The sequence below is a fragment of the Atractosteus spatula genome, chromosome 2 (assembly GCF_055471065.1).
Source record: "Atractosteus spatula isolate fAtrSpa1 chromosome 2, fAtrSpa1.hap1, whole genome shotgun sequence".
Classification (NCBI taxonomy): Eukaryota; Metazoa; Chordata; class Actinopteri; order Semionotiformes; family Lepisosteidae; genus Atractosteus; species Atractosteus spatula.
In genome coordinates this window covers 74960096-74981908 of record NC_142707.1, presented here as the reverse complement: position 1 = coordinate 74981908, position 21813 = coordinate 74960096, and the positions used below count along the sequence as shown (strand labels likewise).

The window sequence follows — 21813 nt, the reverse complement described above, 5'->3', positions numbered from 1 at the left end:
TAAGAACCAGGAAATTAGCCTGATCGAATAGAGAAAGGTTTCTATGGAAATAAGTTTCTAGTTTTTGTCTGACTCCTAAAAAGCCATAGAACATGGTATGAATCTACAGAATAACCATTATGATAACACAATCACTGAGGTGTCCAAAGAAGTACAGTACATTTTCATTGCCAAATACTGAGGCAAAAACTAGCCCCGAATTTAATCTCGCGCTGAATACTAATTGGATTACAAAAAATTACAGTGAACCAGAACATAAAAATACAAAAATGAATAATGTTTGACTAAATGGCAAAGTATTTGCAATTATTACTTGATCTTGAACCATTGTTTTTGTTATACAAGAAGAAAAATCACAAGTATCTCTATGCATTTAATAACAAAAGGTTACTAAAAGCACAAGTTTATGAGATTTTATTGGTGGAACAGCTAAATAAGACATTCTGCTTTCCTGTTTTTCAAAAATATCAATATGCATTAAGAACAATTAATATAAATATTAAAAGCTCCATAACAAAATATGTAGCCAACTCTGATACAATATACAGACTGATTTTAAACAGGAATTACGTCACACTTCAGTGCGTAACAACACATTTGACCAAACAAAACAAATAAAACAGAACACAAAACCCATTTTATTTTGTAAGTAATGTGATCATGTTTACTTGGGCTTACCACATTAAAACAAAATATTTTATTTTATAAACAACAAATTGCCTGTAGCTTACAAAGTTAATCTTAACATAGGCTCTACAAGTAAAAATATCAATACCTGAGCACTGCTTTCACATGGAACTGCTAAAAAGCTCAATAAAAAAGACGAGGAAAGGTGACATAAAAACATGGAATCCTCTGTAATCATGGTATTCACTTGAACAACATCCTGAAAACCTCACCTTGTTTATGGGAGGTTTGACTTGGTTACACAGTAATATGCTTGACAGGCAAATTGGCTGCTCTATATTTGACATATTTAGTCAAACTGCCACACATACTGTATAAAGTGAATGAGTTGTCATAAATGTCAGTACCCATTCTTTATTAAGACTTACACAGCAACAGCAAGTTAAATACTAATCAAATTTTTAAAAGGGATCAAAAACAAAATGATGAAAGAAATTAATGACTTCTGTATAGTAACATACTATATACTATATAATTCCATGATTGTAGGAACCTGAATTTAAAACGTAAACCATCCAAAAAGGAACCTTTCATATACTCTTTGGAATTTTTGTACACATTCATCCATGGTACTTTACATGCTATAGCTATTGAAATGATCTCTTACCATGCGTTGAGTTTGCCTAATTCCATCTAGCCTTGTCTTGAGGGATTCCATTGTGTGACTGACACAACGAAAGAGTTTCAATGGTAGAGCTAGGATTCCCTCAGGTGAGGTGAGGTTTAAAATCACAGGAGCTTTCATGATAAGGTGTAGAAGATTTGGCCAGGCTGGATAAGAGCTGAACAGTTACAGATGGGTAGTGGGACAAGGCAATATACAGCTAATGAGGTAGGTTTTATGTTGCATGTCTTTTTTTTATAGCAAACATTTGCCTTTTTAAAAATGTCTTCACATATCACAGTAATCCATCCGTCTTTCCGTTTTCTTACTGCTTCTTCCAGTTCAGGTTCCTGGAGGAGCTGATCTTTTCCTGGCAAGCAACAGGCACAAGGCAGAGTCGAGTCCACCACAGGGCACACACAGACACAGACACATGGAAACGCTCACACCAGGGCCAATTCTCCCAGAAGCCAGTTAACCTACCAGTGTGTTTTTAGACTGTGGGAGGAAACCAGAGCACCCGGAAGAAACCCACGCAAACACGGAGATCTCCATGCAGATAGCACACCAGGACTGTAACTGAACCTAGGGCTATCCACTGTGCTACTGTGCTGCCTGTAAATATACATATGATCACCAATAAAAAACAGCATACAACTGAAGGAAATTATGTTTTGGATTAAAGAGATTTGAGTACTCTGAATATAGTGTAATGAAATAAAAGAATACCTTGGATAAAACTAATGTTATTCAGGACATCAGTCAAGTTAAAAAAACAAATAATATTAAATATGGGCAATGACAGATATGCACATTTTTTACTTAGTACAGTATATAAACACTGTTGTCCTTTTTCTGGGATACACACCCATTCAGAACCTTGTTTCAGATGTACCTCTTTTTAAAGTGTTACTCATAAATTCATCATGTTCAAAACTGAGGTTATTGTGAGATCGTGAGATCATCAGGAGTTTTTCTTTTTTTGTATAATCTCTTTTGCCTGCAACCTGGGGAACTACCAATCTGTCCATGGGATCCTCTTTGTTTTCTAATTTCATGTATCCCTTGCTGTTGTTGCGATCTAGCCTCGGCCAGCTGGGGTGTTTCCTTTGCTCAGACTGGACAGTTAATGTGGATGGCCCTCTTTCTAAATCCAAAGACTTGGAATGTGCAGAGAGCATGTGGAGTGAATTGTTGGAGCCAAAATCCTTTCGGGCCGCACCAGGAGATAAAAATCGTTCGTTAGCTGATCCAGGAGAGAGAGAGGATTTTGATGAGATAGACAGTGACTCAGTGTCTGAATTGCTTCTTAGGAGCACAGCATTAGGAGGCTTGTAAGTTTCAGTAATATCTGTAGAAGGAACCGTTAAGGATTCCATGGAAGGCTGTCTTGATCTACCTCTGCTGAATTCTGAGTCCTCTGTGATGTTATCTATATCAGGTTCATCAATCACACAGTTATTTAGCTTAATCACAGGAAGTGTGAATGCACTAATGGAAGATGACACGATAGACTTTGTTTCGCATTTTTTAGAGACAGTATTTTTGTCATCCTTCAACCGGCTGCTTTCTGTGTGCACACCAAAAATTGAACTGGATCTGTCTCTGCGCATCGGAAGCAGGAGGCTTGAGCGCCCCTTAGCTTCATTCAAACAGCGATCGTCCTCTTCAATGGAGCTTGCTCTCCTCGACACCCTGACATCGCTTCCAATTCCTGAGAAAGTCAACAAAGTATTAGCAGCCAGCTTTGAAGCGCATTGGTTGTCATACATTTTAGCCTCAGGTTCTCCTGCTGGGCCAGTGTAAGCTCCATTCATGTACTTTTGCTCTTTGATCCTTAGGCTGTGTATGTCAATTACAGTAGAGTAGATGTCTCTCATGTGAATCACTTTGGTTTCCTTGTCTCTGTTTTCATGAAGTATGGCGTTAGCACAAATGAATATAAAGATACCGATCCCCATGGTGAAGGGTCCCAGCATTTTCATTTTTTCAGAATGCAAGTGTTGTTCAAAGAACTGGGCAACTATTCCCCCATGGTCTCGTATTACTTGGGTATCATTGGTGGACAGTTTTGAGTCTGGTGTCAAAACCTGATCCTTGTGCGGCCAGTAACCTAGCACTGCCATTGCTATTCCCACCATTGAGATGAATATCCCAAGGATAAGAAAAAATCCAGAGGGGGAGTACAGCCGGATCTTGCCCCTGACAACTACCACATCGGCTCGGGGTTTCCGTTTGACCCTTTTCTTCTCCTGTGGCGGGGGTGGAGTCGGCAAGGGCAGGTGGTGCTGGGATCTGGCCGAGTCCTGCCTCTTCAAGGCTGCCAGCCCTGTTATTACACCCCCAGTCGCTATCATGTTGCTGTCCTCTGCCCTGCAATAAAACACAATGGACAGAGTAATGTGCATCTGGCTCCTTGACAGGCTGCTTTTATTGTGGGAATGGTCCTCTTTTTAATCTAACTGAAGAGCTCTTAGCTGAACAAACTTCAGGGGGTCACTCAATCTACTGTATAAAAAGAATTAGCTTTTAACAGCTGTTAGGCTAACACATTCTAATGCAAATCAGGTGAATTCCAATTTCCTCCAGTCCATAGAATACTGAAATTATATGTCCAGAAAACCTACTGTGGACTGATGTGCCACCTTTAATTTTCCTAAAACATATCTCCATTCTGTGCGAAAAACAGCTCTTTCACAGTGAAAGTAACCAAGGAATAATATGACTATGTCAAATTATATCTCGATCGCTTTGAGCAAAATGGTTGTAAATTTAACAAAACGATTATTATCACCACGCTGACAGCAATAAAATCAAAGATGTTTGCAGATGAACAGAAAAAAATATCTTATATGAACTTCTGCAGAGTTGTATATAGGGAATCTATGGACGTGCACTGCCTTTAAAATGGACAAGATTCTGGCCGAGAATGACTCCATTATATTATGCTTTGTAACCAGCATAGTACGGTACAAGTGTGTCTCCATCCTGCAGGTGGGGATGGAGGTCTACCTTTCAACGAGTCATCATTCCTTGTCCTCTCTGAACAATGAGACTTGAATGTTATTTTGTTCAAGACGCGATTCTTTTTAATTAGAGCAGATTTCTTCTTTCTTCCCTAAACATGGAGAAAGCCATTACCCCCAGTCCTTCATCAGTTTGAGTAGTTTGCAACCATCAATCAGTAACACCTGAATAATGGGCTTTCCAGAAGTCTAAGAGCTACCCTCTTAGATTTAGACTGGAGGTTTGAGTAAACTTTCTTACAAGCAAAAACAATCCAACACTTTTATAAAAGGACAATAATGTGCCACAATCATTTTCTACACATTTCAGACATTAAGAATTTAGACTCAGTGTATGACTGAGCTTCATTTGCCTGAAGTCAACATTAATCTTTAATCATTACACTAAGATATAAAGTAGCTGAAATGTTATTAAATATGTTATAGCTACTATTATTTAATATATAAACTATTAGACAAAAAAAATGATGGAGATACAGGATTTATTCATGTCTATTAGAAAGCAAAGAGGAAAAAGATGTTTTGTTTACTTGTTCTGGAAAACTTTGCAAGTGTTGCAATTTTCACCTTAAAGAAAGGATTTTATCTGTGGCAAAACTTGTTTTTTAAGAAATATCCACAACTGAAATTTTGCTCATGCCAACTTAAATGAATTTATTTCAACGTCTCTCTTTTATTTAGTTAAAACTTTGGAATTAATTTTTTTGGATATAACAAGATGACAGCAAAATATCATTAATACATCAGCTGGTTTGATTTAGTCTTGTGGGCAATATATTTTCCTACTAGCACATATGATCAAAATCAAATGTAAAATCACTGTAATAGCTTAAATTGTAAATTAAACACAACCTTCCATCCCCCGTAGCATCTTGGTTCAATACAATAACCCCATCATATCAATACAATAACCATCTTATCAGCAAAAGAAAATGACAGTGCACGCTTGCCTTGAAAATATACCTGTAAGAGCCATTTGCCATTTTACATACTGTACCACAAATCCTACATCCCACACTGCGTTATACAGTGTAGGCCCACCAACTGACATTGATTTACATAAAGGTCAAATCACAACAAGGCTTATGTCAAATAATATTCTGAGAAATATTCAAGTGTGTTTAAATATGTCTTCCCTTTCAAGTTTCCTCTCTTAATATTCCATAAGAAATATTAAAACAATATAAAGAGCTATTGAAAATAATCACAACTGTTAGGCAGTGGATCATCTTAAGGAACTACAGTACATATTTCTAGAGCAGACATGAGGAATTCTCACTTGTTTACAGAAAAGGTGTGTGTGTGCTATCGATGTTTATGTTTATGTTAATGGTTAAGTGTATTATATGCTAAAAGAAGGAATGACTGAATCGACTGAATACACTAAACTTTTAGCCCATTAAGAGAAAAGATATTATAGTGTATGCTCACTCAACATACTAACAAATCTTTGAACATTTTGCAGAAAGAATAAACAATCTAATTTCTAAAGGTGTCATAATTCATTTAACAGTGGGAGCTTGAATAACATAAAAAAATCCTCTTACAAGCAGCATCACTTAAGCCCACATTTCCTTCCTTCTTGGACAATGTAGGCTACACTTGATGGATCCACAATAGAAAATACATCATAGACACTTATATTCTGAATCTGTTACATTATGTTAAGTGTTTCTTAAATGATTTCTTCAGAACTACAAATGTAAATGTTTTCATGTGAAATGCAAGGAAAAACTACAGGTAAAGGTAATTAAATCTATACTTGTTTATTTTAAATACCCATGCTGGACAGAAACAATACAGTTTCTCCGACTCCTAATGAAATACCAGCTTTACCAAGAAGCAAAAAATCTGGAGCACGCCAGTGCAGCATACCTAAAGCCACATGCACTGCTTTTGGTGAAATATACTTGAGACCTTGAAGCACACAATATCAAACTTACTCTTTGCATTATCTTTGTCATTTTTTCCACTTTCTCCTTTTATAATGGTCGTTTAAAAAATACATTTAGCTGTGCTACATTTATTGGTTATTCTACTTTCCATCTCTAAAAACAGTGCCTTGAACAGTAAACAACATTTGATACATGTTAAAATAAAACTGAGGGGATGTTTTCTAAAGTCTGTATGATTGATTGGATTCACATTAATCCAATATTGTTTACTAGTACACTAGAACACTGGTTTTTATTAATACGTGTCTTATATTACTGCTATGGCCATGATCTTTACCAGATAAATCAAACACTAAGTGGATGGATAGATGGATATTACTGCCACGTCCGGGGACATGTTATTTATCATGAGGATGATTTTTAGACGGCTAAAATCTATTTTAATCTTTTCTGACAGTGCACTTACTTCTCACAGTCTATGTATCTTCACACTATCTGGAATCCCAGTTCCTTTCTGTTTCACAGCACAACAGCTTCATGTTTCTGTGAGACGTAGAAACATCCTAGAGACCAGACCTGAAGGAAGTATTAATCCAACTGAGACAAAAGAGTGAACCTGTGTGTTTAATTACAGTATTTCACGTATATCAACAAAGCCACTGTTTGCTACATACTGTACAGTAGCTCTTGATATTACACAAAGTTTATAAGGAACTTTTTGTTTCTTCCTTAATTAGCTCAAAAGGACATAATATTAAAGATTCTAGTATTACAACAAAAAGGCAATAGAAGAAAACAATGTGAACATTTAAACATTTTAAAAGTGTAAGTAAGCAAGGCGGCTTAAATTACAAGTTAGAGAAATATTCCACAAGGACTAAAAAGGATAGACAGGTCAATACTATTACTGTTTGCTCAATTGTTTGAAATTAGGACAAATATGCCTAATGTAGGTCACATGATAAATGTATTATATTACACATCTATACAGACTGCTTAAAGATAAAATGAAGAAGCAAGTTATGAATCATGCCTTTCACTGAATATACAAATAATAATAATTACATTCTAAATATCTAAGGGAGGAAGCTCACAAAATTAAGGTGTTTTTCTACATATCTTTACATATCATCTGTATTCAATGAAAGAACACATGTTGAGTTGGGACTGTGTTTCATAAACACTTACAAAATGACATAGCGATAGCGGTTTTATTATGATTTATCCATTAGAATGCAGAAAAGATAAAACTGCAGAACCCTTTTTACATGGTGAGAATGATTCTCTTCAACTGCCTCTGATGGACATTTTGTGAATCTTTACACTTACAGCATGCCTGAGGTATCTTAAAATCAGAAATCAGCCTCTTTGTTCTAAACAGACAAAAAAAATATTATAATATGTACTACAATTAATTCCCACAGAAACACAGAAGACACAGTTCCAGGACAGGATTAACAGGAGGTGCCTCCATGATAATGCAACGTACAGTAGGTGCCTAACAAACCAGACCATACAGCAGATGCCTCTCTGGTTAGATTACATTCATTTCTTCCTTGAAGAAGAGACTAAAACACATCTGCTGACAACAGGGTAGAAAGGTTACTGCAACGTTTTTTAACCATTGAACTAGAAATGATAAATCTTCTGTAATCTTATGAATGTAATCTTAGTTGTTTTAACACTGACTCAGTTAAGACAGGCAGACATTCTTTTCAAATCTTTTATCACCAAGTAGAGCTGCAAAAGGGTTATTTCATAAAAATCTTTCTTGCCATCTTTTGCATGAATTTTACTGCACACTGAAGTTAAACACATTAATGGGATGCTGAGGAAACTGCCAAAAAAAATGAAATGCTAACATCACCAAATCAGAAAATGTTTTAACATGGAAATAATTGCATTCTTTTAGGTCAAACCTAAATTGATTAAATGTCTCCTTATAGCAAATGACAAAGGGGGTTGTTGTTGTTGTTGTTGTTGCTTAGATTCCAGCTTTCCCAGTTTTTGACACACAGCATAATCACTGTTGAACTCTGAATCACCACAAAAACGTTTTTGTTGTGTCTGATGTGGAAAATACTTAGTGAAAACGCTTATTGAATGCTTGAATGTAATTGCACTGCAACATCCAGTAGGTTATTTAATTTAAACAGGAGCTCAGCATCCTTCTGAAGCCCCATGATTGCTGAGCAGAAAATGGCAAATGTTATAAGAGTAGCCAAAATAACAACTGAGCATTGCACTTCATCGATTATTGAGACACGAGTGGAAACTCTTGCTCATCAACAGTTTAAAAACCCTCTGGAAATTCCGTTCCTTTTTTAGGTTGTTTTAGCACAACAGTTACTGATTTCGTGACTTTATTACAATTTAATATAGTGCATAGAGGTAGCTAGAAAACAATATGATTAACGATTTGGGGGCTAACATTTTTCGAATTCGTGATTTTAGGGGACGCGTACAGTAACTACCAAGAAGTGGCACAAACGAACACCGAGAATGTAACGGACATTACAACATTTTAAACAGCCACGTTACTCGGCAACAATTATTTATTTAAACTTCCAGGAAGTGTAAGAAACATAATTAAAAAGGTGAGGGGAGAAACAGAAATTGTGCAACTCCACGCAAACCGTCCTTGATAGAAGACATCAGTCGGGTTTTCCACAATCGTTTATACAAAGCGCTCACTCTGTTGAGTCAGTATCTAGTAATCGAAAAGGATGTGATCTTCAACCATTTATGGATTTCATACAGGAATCAGAGCTTCGGATTCCGGTTCTAAACGATCAAAGACGAGCAACGAGATGGCAGCGTCTTCTTTTGTTTAAACTAAGGAAGTCCTCTTAATTCAGATCTTTAGGTTTGTGTACTATACAGTATATGTATATTGATCTTTTGATCTGTCGTTGTGTTTAAGGTTAGTAATAACTCACCTGTAGAAAGAAACAACTCTTTGGCGTGCCACATTATTTGGTCATTACGCAGCAAAACGTTAATTTATCCGGATCCCTAAACCAGTTTCTATTCTCCATGTAAATCCTTCAGGACTCCTTGCTTTGTCGCAGCTAAGACAGGATCTGAGTGTGAATAAGCACCAACTTCCAGGGCAGTGGGTTCTTCCCGATCTGTTTCTCCATTTCATGTGGACGCTTCTAAACTCATAAAAGCGATACTCCGTTCAAGAGCCGCCGGGGTATGGAAAAATAAACAACCAGCCATTAACTCACAGGAAATGTCGATGGTTTATTGTTACAGTTGTTACAGACGTTATCCATTTAATCGCTGTCGTCAATCAATCGTCTTCAGGAGTAAAGAAAAAAGTGCAGAAAAGTTCGCCAAGTAACATTTTTCCAGAAAAACTCGTTTCAAACTTGCAATACATAAGAATCGATCAACGTTAAGATATTTCGAGTGTATAGCTGAGGATATAATCGTATCTTATTCGAAATCTATAAAAGCCAGTTACGCAAAAGAATAAAAAACATACATTTTGAACAGGAAGAAAGGTCTTTTATTTACCTGTCTTTATCATGCACGTTCTTGGTAGCATAGTCTTCTATTTTTTAGTAAAAGAAAACACCTCCCACCAAAAAGAAAATCACAAAGACAAAAAGATTCATTGTGGCTAAAAAAAAATATCGAAAACCACTTTTCGTGTCCTGAATGGAGACGCACTAAATGAAGACTGGCTTTTACGAGACTACGTTTTTTAAACTCAATTTTACTGCTCTCTTAGATACGCTTTTCGCCTGTAGACAAGTATCGTAAAGGCGCTCCTTGCAGCACAACGGCGCGGATCCGCGAAGAGACGAGGTGGATGAGGCTCCGTGATCCCACGTGACGCTTCGCTGGACCTGAAGGTGACGCACAAATGCTTCACTAGCGATGAGAAAGCACATTACAGTGTTAAATGCATATTTAGGTTTCTCAAGGGATATAATGTAAACTATGCGAGCATGACTTTAGCGTTTTTATTTTCCATTAACATAAATATAAATCAACTTGTTGAAGATGATTCAAAGAACGGACCTACCAAACGCATGCTTAAAATGTTTGTTGTTGCCGACAAGCCCTTACAGCGATATGTTCTTTAAATGAAGGTGTCACATCAATTAATTATTAACAGGTGAAGTTTCTAAAAACGGTGTACATCGCATTTTAAACTATGGGGTGCACTGGATAGTGTACAACATGAATACTGTATGTACAGTAAGTGTGACAGAGATTTGTTCTCCCTCCTTTTCATATTTCAATTGAGCTTCCATACGCACTGCCTTAAAACGTTGGCTAGCTGGCAGAGGTCAAGCATCAGGACATGCTGTTGCACTACCCTGACCTTCTACCAATACCACCCTACAAATGCCTGAAGGGCAGTTATTACTACTTATCCCCGTGTGCTTGTTGTATGGCTCCTGCATGCTCCTAGGCTGCATGGTAAACAGGATGGCTGAGGAATGGACAGAACATTAATTATGCAGCCCCTTGCCTCAGGGGCGCATCAACAGAAACTGGCATTATGGTATCTGTTTTTTCTGCCTTTTACTTGATTTTTCCTTTTTATCTCCTCTCCATTTTCTGTGTGTGACCCTTTTCTAAATGTGCAGATGCCAGTGGCTGCCGGACCTGGCTTCTGTGAGGCTGCCATCGAGAGTGGGTGCTTTGTTTGTGTGCAGGGAGTGTTGTCTGTTCTTAATATCGCTGTTTTCCGCAATATAGGGGGTGTTGCTTTCCCTGGTAGGCACAGTGACTCACTGTTTATTTCATAAGCAAAAATAACATTTGCTTACCATTTGTGGGTTTGGGGAACCCGCAGCTCATAGTGCTACACTGGTGTCAAAGTGAGTGTGATGTGATAGAAGACTTCACACTTCCCTGGGAGGTGAAGGGGACATGGGACCAACACACGCCCAGCTCTCACCTGCAGAGCTGCATACAGCCCTTCAACCAAAGCAAAGGCCAGCAAGAACCTTCCATAAGACTGAGGGGTATTCTAGTGGGGACGATATTTCTGGGGATACAGAAATCTGGAAGATCATCAGATTTAATACTACAGATGTTGTAAAGTCTGGAAAAATAGCTTTCACCCACCAAGCTTCACTCGGTGAGAAGTCACCCAGCAAGCTACCTCCAAACCTCCTACAGTGTGTTACTGTAGCTCAACATCAGCATGATGGCAACACAATATATATTTTCTATGTCTTATACTGTATACTCATTTTAAGGTGGGTAAGAGGATGAAGCCCATATTTCTTAATCTTCCAGCTACTCCTACCTGATTCCTGAAATTCAGTGGCCAATGTGTTGACACCCAGGAGTTTGTGCCACATACTGTACCAGGCACACTTTAAGCCTCTTCTTCCTGCACCACTTCAGATGTAAAATAATGAGAAGAAACTGCCTGGATGCTGCCATGCCTACATACTGTATGGAAACTTAAGAACACTGCATGCTCAGGAAATGGCCAGTCCAACAAGCCTAATGTTTAACCTTGGAAGAAGGTGATTGCCAGTGACCAAGATTTCTTTTACTGTAATAGCCAGGGTTTCTGTCAGGATGGGTGTGTACTTTTTCCTATTCTCAGGAATGCCGAATGAGAGACTTGACTGCATGCGATAGAGAGAAACAGAGAGTGTTGGTGTGAGAGAAAAGCACACTGGGGAGTCCCAGGACCGAGATGTATATACTGTACACAGGAGAGCAGAAGTGTGCAAGATTCCTCCTGAATTTCTCTTATAACCTTGTTATGATTCTACTAACTAGTTTTCAATCCAAGGCCATAATATGGACAGGAGAATGGGATTCCCTCGTGACGTCACTTCCTGGTTAAACAGCTAAGGGTCACAATGCTCTCTGCTGTTGATGCTGCTTTTCCGGTGGCAAATGATTTAAAAAAAAATGAATTTTTCATTCTCTGCTCGCATTTGATGAAATTGAATTTCATCTCCTCTATCCCTGCATAAAAGTAGTGATACATCATGTTCATTCATGTTGAGCAGGCTTGACTCAAGACAGGTGAAGTAAACTAAGGAAACTTATCTCACTATCAATATCACTCTTTGAACTATTAAATACATTTCATATCGTCTGACCCAATGCAAAAATGACAGTACAAGGAACACAATTCCTTGTGTTCATTCACATTCAAAGTAAACTAAATAAGGCAGTACTTCAAAGCTTTGTACTATTAAATATGTGAACTATTAAAAATTCCATGTTCAAAGTACATCACAGGTAAACGAATATCCATCAGTCAAAATGGGGTGACAACATAAAAGCTTTGTCAAAACTTCGTACCTAGAACACATACAGTATGAATCTAAAGTAGTCTAATGAGATTGTTACATAAAATATTTTGAGTTTTAAAACTGTAAAAAGTTACATTTTAATAACATGACTACTTTATCCTTGAAAGCAAAATTCTCTCCGCTTTGATAGGCTAGAACATGGAACGTCTCCATTCCATGAGAAATTGGGGGCAATTCCCTTCAGTGGAGTCTGGTCTGATACAGGCTGCAGAGAAGGGCACTTCGGGGGCACGCTGGGGGCACTCAAGAGCACCCTTGTGAAACAGATTTAGAAATGGGACACCCTGAGCCCTTGCAGACTTGAGCGCGTATGCAAGCGTGCATATTGGGACACAGCCTTCTTAAAACTTGGTTAAGCCTGTTGCCCTTTTATGGAGAGGCCCAATATTAGCAATATTCCAATCAATGGGTACTACTCCTGTTTGGAATGACTGTGAGAAGAAATCTGCCAATGGTCTCTCGGGATCTCAGAAACACCAAATGTGAGACACTGTAGATGTATGCGATAGAGAGAGATGCACTATGGGATGTTCCAGGTTTGGATGAAAGAAAACAATTGGTTGTGCTTTGAGTCATTCCTAACTATAAGAGAAATTGAATTTTTCATAAATTATCTTGCGAGGTAGAACACATACAGTGTGACTTTTTATTCTGACTTTTTATTCTGCATTTAATTTATTCACAACTCACATCTTTTTACAACAAGGATCTTACATGTGTAAAATAAGATTGTGTTATGTGTGAACAGTGCATTAATATTATGTAAAACATAGTCAGACCCTTGCACGGTTTTCACATGATGTTGCTTTAAATGCTTGAGGGCATCACACTTTGAAATCACAATTAATGTGTAATATCCACAATCTACTAAACATATTCAAAGCTAAAACTGAAAATAAAAACAATTACATAGATAACAGATATGAAAGAAAAATGGAAAAGTGTGTGTATAAGTATTCAAACTCTTTGCTGTGGTAAACCACAATTGATTTAGATACACAGCAGCACTTCCACAAGCCACACAAATCGTTGAATGGCCTGTCTGTGTGCAGGAATAATGGTTCTCTTATTTGCAGAGAAATTACTGTACACCTTGCTCTGTAAGGCCACTCAGTCAGATAGTGAATTATAAGCAAAAATTAAACCTTGAAATTGAATTGAAGTTTCAAAACAATTCAAAATAAAGTTATATAAATGCAAAGATCAAGTGAGGGGCATAAAAACATTTCAACGGCATTTAGTATGTCTTTGAGCGTTGTGAAATCGATCACTACGAAGAAGACACTGCTTAGATCAGGCTGTTTCTCAAAACCAAGCAGCTGGGTAAAGTGGAAAGTGAGCAGGAACGCCACCGTGATAACTATGGAAGATTTAGGGTCCAGCAGCTGGGATGGAAGAAAATATCCACGAGTCAACAATAGTCCAGTCACTCCACAAACGTGCTGGTATGGAACTGAAAAACAAACATCTCAAATCCAACATGGGGTTACTAACAACACACCTAAGTGGTACTGAGTATATGTGCCAAAAGAGTTTGTGATGAGACAAGAAAAACTGTGAGCTTTTGATTTAAATGCAAAGAGTTACATCTGACACAAATGCATTATATTGAGTCACATCACTTAGCCAGCACTATCCCTACTGCCAAGCATGGCGGTGGCAGCTACATGTGACAGTTCTGCTTCTCATCCGCTGGGACTGTGAGGTTTATTGAAACTGATTTGAGCACAGAGTACCGTATTGGGAAATCTTAGGGGAAAACTGCTTCAGACCTGAAACTACTACAAAAATTCACCTTTCAGCAGGTCAACTTGTTCCTGTTTTTGCTGACATTTACTGTAACATCAGTAGTTTTCAGTTTGAGCATCTGGTTTTGAATAAAATATTCAGTTTAAATGGATATTGATTAAGACACAGGGAGGGCCCCAGTGTAACTTTAGGCACAGTTTACGGCAAGTGCTCATAGTCGCCACAAAGGCACAGAGAGGCAATTTCCTGCTCATTGAGTGCCCTGTATGGTCAATGTATGCCAGCTCGCAGGACCATCTGGGGCTGATAGGAACATTTATCCAGAGGTGGGGACAGTGTAGGGACCAGAGGTCTCGGGGTTACATAACATAGACTAGGAGGCTGCTCAGACAGAGACAGGATGATGTGATTTCATTGCTATTGTATATGTTATAATACAGTTCTCTTTTTTTCAACTTTTCCCTTTCCTCCTTGTGTCTGTGACTTTGTTATGAGTGGCTTCAGCTACCACGTGGGCGTTGTGTGTGAGTGCGGGAAGTATTGACTGTTTGTGACATTTCTGTTGTCTACAATAAACGGGGTGTTCTTCCCCCTTGTGGGCATAGTGACTCACTGCTTTTTAGCCAGCATAAATTATACTATTTAGTTCCAAAGAACCTACAGCATGTTTAAGTGCTACAATGTATAGAGACAGCCTTCCCTTATTAAAGTGAAACAATAGTTTTTGGTACACAAGTTTAAATGATTAAATAATAATTTTGGACAAAGTCTTTGTTTTCAGCAGTGTATAAAGAAATCAGAACATTATGAAGTCCATTAAAGCTGTTATGCAAAAAAATTCTGTACATGATGTTGTTACTATGTCAGAACAAAATGTTCATTCCAAGAGTTTTCAAAGTACCTACTTTATCATTCTTGTTCCTTTTGGTTGTGGGAGGTATTTGTTTCACTGTACTGACTTACTCCACAGATGGTGCTGTCTTCAGCATTATGATTAATGTTACTGAAGTGTTGGACAATTGGCACTGTAATTCTGTGATCTTAACTATAATACATTGTAAATGTTCTGGAAAAATGTGAGCTAATCATCCATGAGTTTCTCCAATTTACAGATAGCTACATCTTTTGCGGGTAACAAGTACCTCTTAGAATTACCAGCAAATTAAAAAGTTCGAAATTATGTAGCAAGACATATCTAAAATGCCAGAGATTTTCTGGTCTACTGTATATCACATCTTGCGCACATGACTTTTCAAGTCATTAACAAAAGATGTGGGAAGAAAGTTTTTCTTTCTGCTTCACTTCCTGACTTTTAACATTTTCCTCTAATTCTACAGAGTGCAGCTCAGTGATGTTTTTGATATTTGCAGTGATATTTCTGTTTTAAAATTTTTAATTTGTATTGTATCGATCATTATGATAAAATGACCTTTTGCAATTGAAAGTTTTAGCACTAGGAAACAAGTTTTGATACTTTTTGAAATAGCGCATTTGTTGTTCATGATGACTTACTGTATGTTATTCTAAAAAGGATCCTTAAATTCTTTGAGTTTAACTGCAGCTGGTGTTGTAGGGCTACAGTCAAGTGTTACAAGATTCATATGAAAAAAAACACTTGCAAAAAAAGCTGAACCTCTCTCTGTCACTTCTAAACAATTGTTCCCTAAAACATGTAAAAAAAAACATCTTAATGACAGTATGAATCCATTCATCCATAGCATAAAATGCATAGATGTCCAAATACTGTATCAAGGTATTTTTTCTTGTCTTTGGTCTATGGTACTGCAAATATATTAGGTCCTCAGGGAAAACAGTTACAGTATGTGTACTGTATATACAGTACCATCATGAACAGTGTAAGTATATACAGTATATAAAGCATACACCCACAATCAGTGTGGGACTGATTCATAGCAATATCAGTTGCTCTGACCCATAGTGTCCTATGCAAAAACGGGAGGTGTTTTATGAAGTGTTCTACAGGTGTCCTGTTGAAAATATATAGAATGTTCCTTTAGTGAATCTTGAGAAATTGTTTCAACCCCTCAAAGTAAATGAATTATCACTATTATTAAATGCATTTATACCTCATATCAGTGCTAAATAAAAAAAAATCCTGTGTTTGTCAGTGTACACAAACATTTCTTTTAAAGGGTAGAAGAGGATCCAATCTAAAATATATAACTTCGGCAATCTTGCATCTTTAATGACTTATTCCATGAGTTTATGAAGTGTTCACATTCAAAATTAAAATACTACCCCACCTTTGATACAAACCTTCCTGATCTCATTATACAGTAAGCTCCTTGTGCCCATGTCTAAATTCGTTGGTCTATATATAGCAAAATGTCTAACCTTTTTAGAATTTTAGATTTTAGAATTTTTATTATCCAGTTTAATCCATGAAGATAATAAACTATTTGTACCCTTTTGCTTCAGTTCACTGACTGGCATCAGTGTCATTCATCTCCTTACAACGTAGTGTGAAGACAACAACCTCACCCTCAATGTCAGCAAAACCAAGGAGCTGATCGTTGATTTCAGGAAACTGCAAAACAGACATTCCCCTATCCACATCAACGAGACTGAAGTGGAAAGGGTCAGTAACTTTAAATTCCTTGGCATCCATATCACCGAGGACCTCACATGGTCTCTCAATGCCACCTGTCTGATCAAGAAAGCGCAACAGCACCTGTACTTCCTAAGACGGTTGAAGAAGCCTAAGATATGTCTCTAGATCCTCACTAATTTTTACAGATGCACTACAGAAAGCACACTGACAGGTTGCATCACAGTGTATTATAGCAACTGCAGTACTGCTGACCGCAAAGCCCTACAGCGGGTGGTGAAAACTGCCCAGTCCATCACTGGGGTTGCCCTCCCATCTCTACAGGACATTTATGACAGACGGTGCTTGAGGAAAGCTCTAAGCATCATTAAAGACCCCACACATCCCAGCTATAGACTGTATGACCCTCTACCATCTGGAAAACGGTACCGGAGCATTCAGGCCCGGACTACCAGACTCAGAGACAGTTTTTACCCCCAAACTATCAAACTATTAAACTCCCAGCCTCTCTCACTCTCACCTCACCTCCCACCTATGATCTGAACCTCACAGTGCCTTCTTTCTTACCAAAACTCACACATTGAAATCTACCTCTACCTTACATGTCAAAAAGCTCACTCCCCATAATTTCTATCCTTTCATTCTGTTGATGCATGTTTTTGCACATCTGATGTTGTTTTTGCACATTGCCTGTTACCTTTTTGTTGTTTTGCACACTGCCTGCTGTCTCTGTCTTTCTTTTATTATACAATTGTATTGTTGTTGATGTTTTTTTGTACTACGTATCGTCTGAGAGCTAACTAAACAGCATTTCATTATACCATATACCTGTATATGAGTATAATGATAATAAACTTGAACTTGAACTTGGCAAGTTAATTTAAAGCTAAAGTATTGGGATTGGGATTCTTCCAGCAATTTATTATTGTGATTATGAGATTAATATAAATGATAAGTACAGTATTATATGTACAACATGTATGATATGGGATATTTAATTAAATTAGAACATGTGTTCTACAGTATGTGATTTCATGTGACCATAAGTATTCTGACACAGTTATTCTCACCCCATCACAGATTTATGATGATTATAAATACAAATCATGATATAAAAACCTCTATAATGCCATTACTGGTTTAGCTCTCTCACACACAAATCTATACATAAAAATTCTCTAAATAAATATTAGCTCAGGTGTTCACTAAGTAAGATATCAGCAGCATGCTGGAAGCAGAAATAAAGTTTTTCATAGTATTAGCATAGATGAGAGAGATGTTTTATGTACTTCAACACTCAAGATGAATAAACCTCCAGGCCTGATAGTATCCTACCATTTGCATTTAAGGCAACAAGAAATGGTATACATAAGCCATTGGCAGAGCTCATGCATTAGAGAATTGCTAACATTGTCTCCTTTAATAAGAAATACGGGTATGACAAAACTAAATCAATTATAGACCAGGAAGTCTGACTTCTGCTACATATAAGGTTATATATATATAAAACATTAGATCTAAACTAGAGGGCAACCTACAGTATATCATACAGTAGTTAATAGTCAAAATAGGTTTTAGAAAGGGAGGCCTTGTTTAACCTTGTTTAGCCCCTGGAGATACAAATTCATATCTGGATACGTAGCCCAATATTCTTCATTGCATCTCGAGAATTCAATTGTTACCTCAGAACAAGTTGATATCAATTTAATTCATATGAGTAAGGTATTTACTTTGAGTATCTAATGTACAGTAGAAGTTGTATTCATGAGACTGATTAACAATATAGTACAGCCAAATGGTATACTGAAGTATATTCTTTGTTTGTATCTCTTCGCAATTATATACCTTGCATTTTGATAACCCTCACAGTAAGATCTGCCATCTGTATCCAGGCAGACTGTTACAGTATATGTTTTATATGCACAATTTATGTATCAATAATTGTATCTCGTGTATTGAATCCGTGTGTGCGTCACCAAGTGTTCCCGACGATTTGATTGTCTAATAGCCATAAAAGAATCACCTCATGGTTTAGTGCTACAATTAATAAATTGTCCCAGTAAATTCACAAAACTCCTACACTGTTCAGTCCCATAAAAACAGTTCTGCATTACTTAGCAAAATATCTTCAGTTCCTTTAAAGGAGAAATCTCTTGTGTTTTCTACATATGTCACTAGAATCAATCTGTATTTCTCTTCTTTACAAAAACTTTTCGCACTCACTGGAACGCCTGGCACACCCATCCAGAGCCTGTCTTCCCCTTTTAGGAAGGCAAGGAACCTCTACAGTACGTCTTCTCAGAGTCTTACTGGTGAGCCCTACATGACTTATCCTTTTACACTCAGCAGCTCCACAGAGACTTTAGAATAGTAAAGCTACAGTGTATTCAGCTGTGTGAGAGGGAAAATGCTAAAATTCACTCTGGATCTACCTTCTATGGTTAAATCCAATCTCTAACAAAGTCCTTGCAAGTTTTTATCTCTTAAACCTTTTAGACTTTCCCTGGTATTAAGATTATAAGATGCTCTGCTGCTAACAAAGCTCAGGAGCAAAATCTCCTTCTGTGCCATCTAAACTCTTTAAAGCTCAGCTACAACTCTGTCTGTCCCTGCAGGAACATAGAAACAGACCTAGTCCTCTGCCTCTGCACCTGACTGCAGTTATATCCTAACTGCTGATCCTGTGGAATGTTCTATTACCCAAAGGTCCAATCAAATGAACCCCTTTCTGCTTCCACAAAAGGCAAATTAGCCCATTTAGGCAGGTGTGTCCAATTTACAGTCAATCCAGCAGGAGCAGACTTCAACCAAGCCTACGCTTGCACAATCACACAGACTATGGACTTTAAATAAGGAAATACATTTTAAAAATTATTTAGATAAAATCAAGACTGGGAAGATACCTTGCAGATGATGTTTTATATAGTAAATGTATGCTAGTAGTTAGAGCATAAACTATACATACAATAATGAAAACTGTGAGCTAGAAGAGGCTATTTAGGAAATTGAGTTAGGTGTTTTTGTTGGCACATAATTTACTATACATATTCTAGACAAAATGGTAATATTATAATATAGAATTTAAAGTAAGGGATATTATTTTAAAATTGTACTGTATAATGCACTAGTATGCCTCATTTGGAATACGATGTTCAGTTTTGGCCAAAATGTACTGCAACTCTAGGCTCAGTTCAGGTAAAAACAACCACATACTGTACTGTATGTTCAGGAGCTTAAGGTAATGTCCTGCATTAGCAGGCTGATTCTTTGAATCCTAATCAGATTAATGAGACTTGATACAAATACTCACAATATACAAGGACATCTTCAAAATAAACAAAATAACTTTAACAATTTAAACATGAACTGGAATATGCAAGTGGAAACTACATGGGTGGGCTTTTAAAACCATTGTTTAGGAGGTACTGTACTTCACCATATACTGTAGATGGTTGTGGGGGAATGCAACATGATATCCAGCCGTGTGGTTGAAAACTGATGCCTTGATTTCGTTCAAAGAAATAGCTGGATGAGAGTCTTGGATTCATCATCTACCAAGTGCGCTAGATAGGCTGAATGGCCTCTCATTTGTAACTGTTCTTACTGTATGTTACATCAACATGAGTGCAAGAAACAGCCACGTGTGTACAATAAAAATAAATAACAATGTGCTAAACGTTATTATTTAAAAGGAAAAATAAATAGTTATATTTAGCACAGTATACAAATTGCATGTTTGAGATTTTTGCCCCTGGTCTATGCTTTGCCTGCTCTGTGCTCTGTTTCCCAGCTGGACACAGCACCGCAGCTATCTGTATGTGTGTTTGTACTCTGACCCCTGCTTGGTCTACCGACCATGATCCAGGATCCTCCCTCGGCTTCGTTAGCTGTGTGTCTACCTGTGATTCAACCCTGGCTTTGAACTTGAACTGGACCTTGACTGATCTCCTGGAAGTCCTCTTGTGCGTTTACGACAAGTGTCTCCCTAATTACGACCCTTGCGCGTGTTTTGGATTTCGACCCCAGACTGCGTTTGCCTGCGCTGGTCCTCCACTAAGCCACAGCACCCCAGCACTGCAGCTATCTGTGTGTGTGGCTACTCCGCTCACCAGTCTGCCCGCAGCTTGCTACCCGTCCCCTGAGTGTGCATTCCCCCCTCCCTCCGGTCTCAGTAACGCACAACTCTGGGCATTCCCATGTACTGTTTGCAGGCTCCCCAACTTAGCTGCCATTTTGTCTAGCAAGTGGGTTATTTCTCATAACAACAGTTATGTAGCAGTAAGAAGGTGTGATTCAGAGCTTATCGTGAAGACGAAGAAGAGTTATAGTTTCATCAACCAGAAAGGAACGATAACTGGATCTAATGGTATGCACACAGAAAGACCAAATGTCACCTGTACAGTTAGTGCTAATTATTTACTTTGAATGGTGTCACACCCTCTGCAGCCTGAGGGCGCTCCTACTCTGTCCTGTCCCTAGTTTCCTGCCTGCTGCCCTTCCGGTCCATCTCTTTCCCTTGGGCTATATATTTCCGGGTCTTGCACTCTGCCCTCGCTCAGCATTGACGTTCGGATGTCCTGAGACCCGCACCAGGTCGCCCCACGTTCGCTATCTGAGGCCATAGGTTTCTATACGGCACTCCTGAACTCTTTGCACTAACGAGCCCGGGCCTTTTTCCCGTTCCACCGCTACGCATATGGGTCTTTACCCGCTCTCCTGCTCTCCACGGTTAGTCCCTTTGGACGTCCGTGACAAATGGGCAGTCCTGAATACTGGTTACCTTTGAGAAGCAAAATAATTTGTGGATGAGAGATTTCCAGAGATCCATATAGCCATGTATGGGAAAAAAGTAACGTTAAATAAACCTAAATAACCCACCTTTAAATGAATATTTTGGCTATTTGCAATAGCCAAATAAATAGGACATAAATGGATATGAAAAAAGGAAAATTGACACGGGAGGACATATACT

At 38.0% G+C, this 21813-nt stretch overlaps 1 protein-coding gene across 2 annotated transcripts; it reads right to left on the bottom strand.

Moving 5' to 3' along the window:
- Positions 1–401: 401 nt before the first annotated feature.
- On the bottom strand, positions 402–10028 carry tmem200a (transmembrane protein 200A). 2 transcript variants are annotated; one of them, XM_088938579.1, is made up of 2 exons: positions 9152–10028; positions 402–3664 (listed from the first exon to the last, which is right to left on the bottom strand). In XM_088938579.1, the coding sequence occupies exon 2, from the start codon at positions 3646–3648 to the stop codon at positions 2164–2166; it is 1485 nt and encodes a 494-aa protein (XP_088794705.1). In that variant the 5' UTR covers positions 3649–3664; positions 9152–10028; the 3' UTR covers positions 402–2163. The 2 variants fall into 2 exon arrangements, with proteins under 2 accessions (XP_088794705.1, XP_088794716.1); XM_088938590.1 differs by having other exon boundaries at positions 9738–9808.
- Between the last annotated feature and the right edge of the window lie 11785 nt (positions 10029–21813).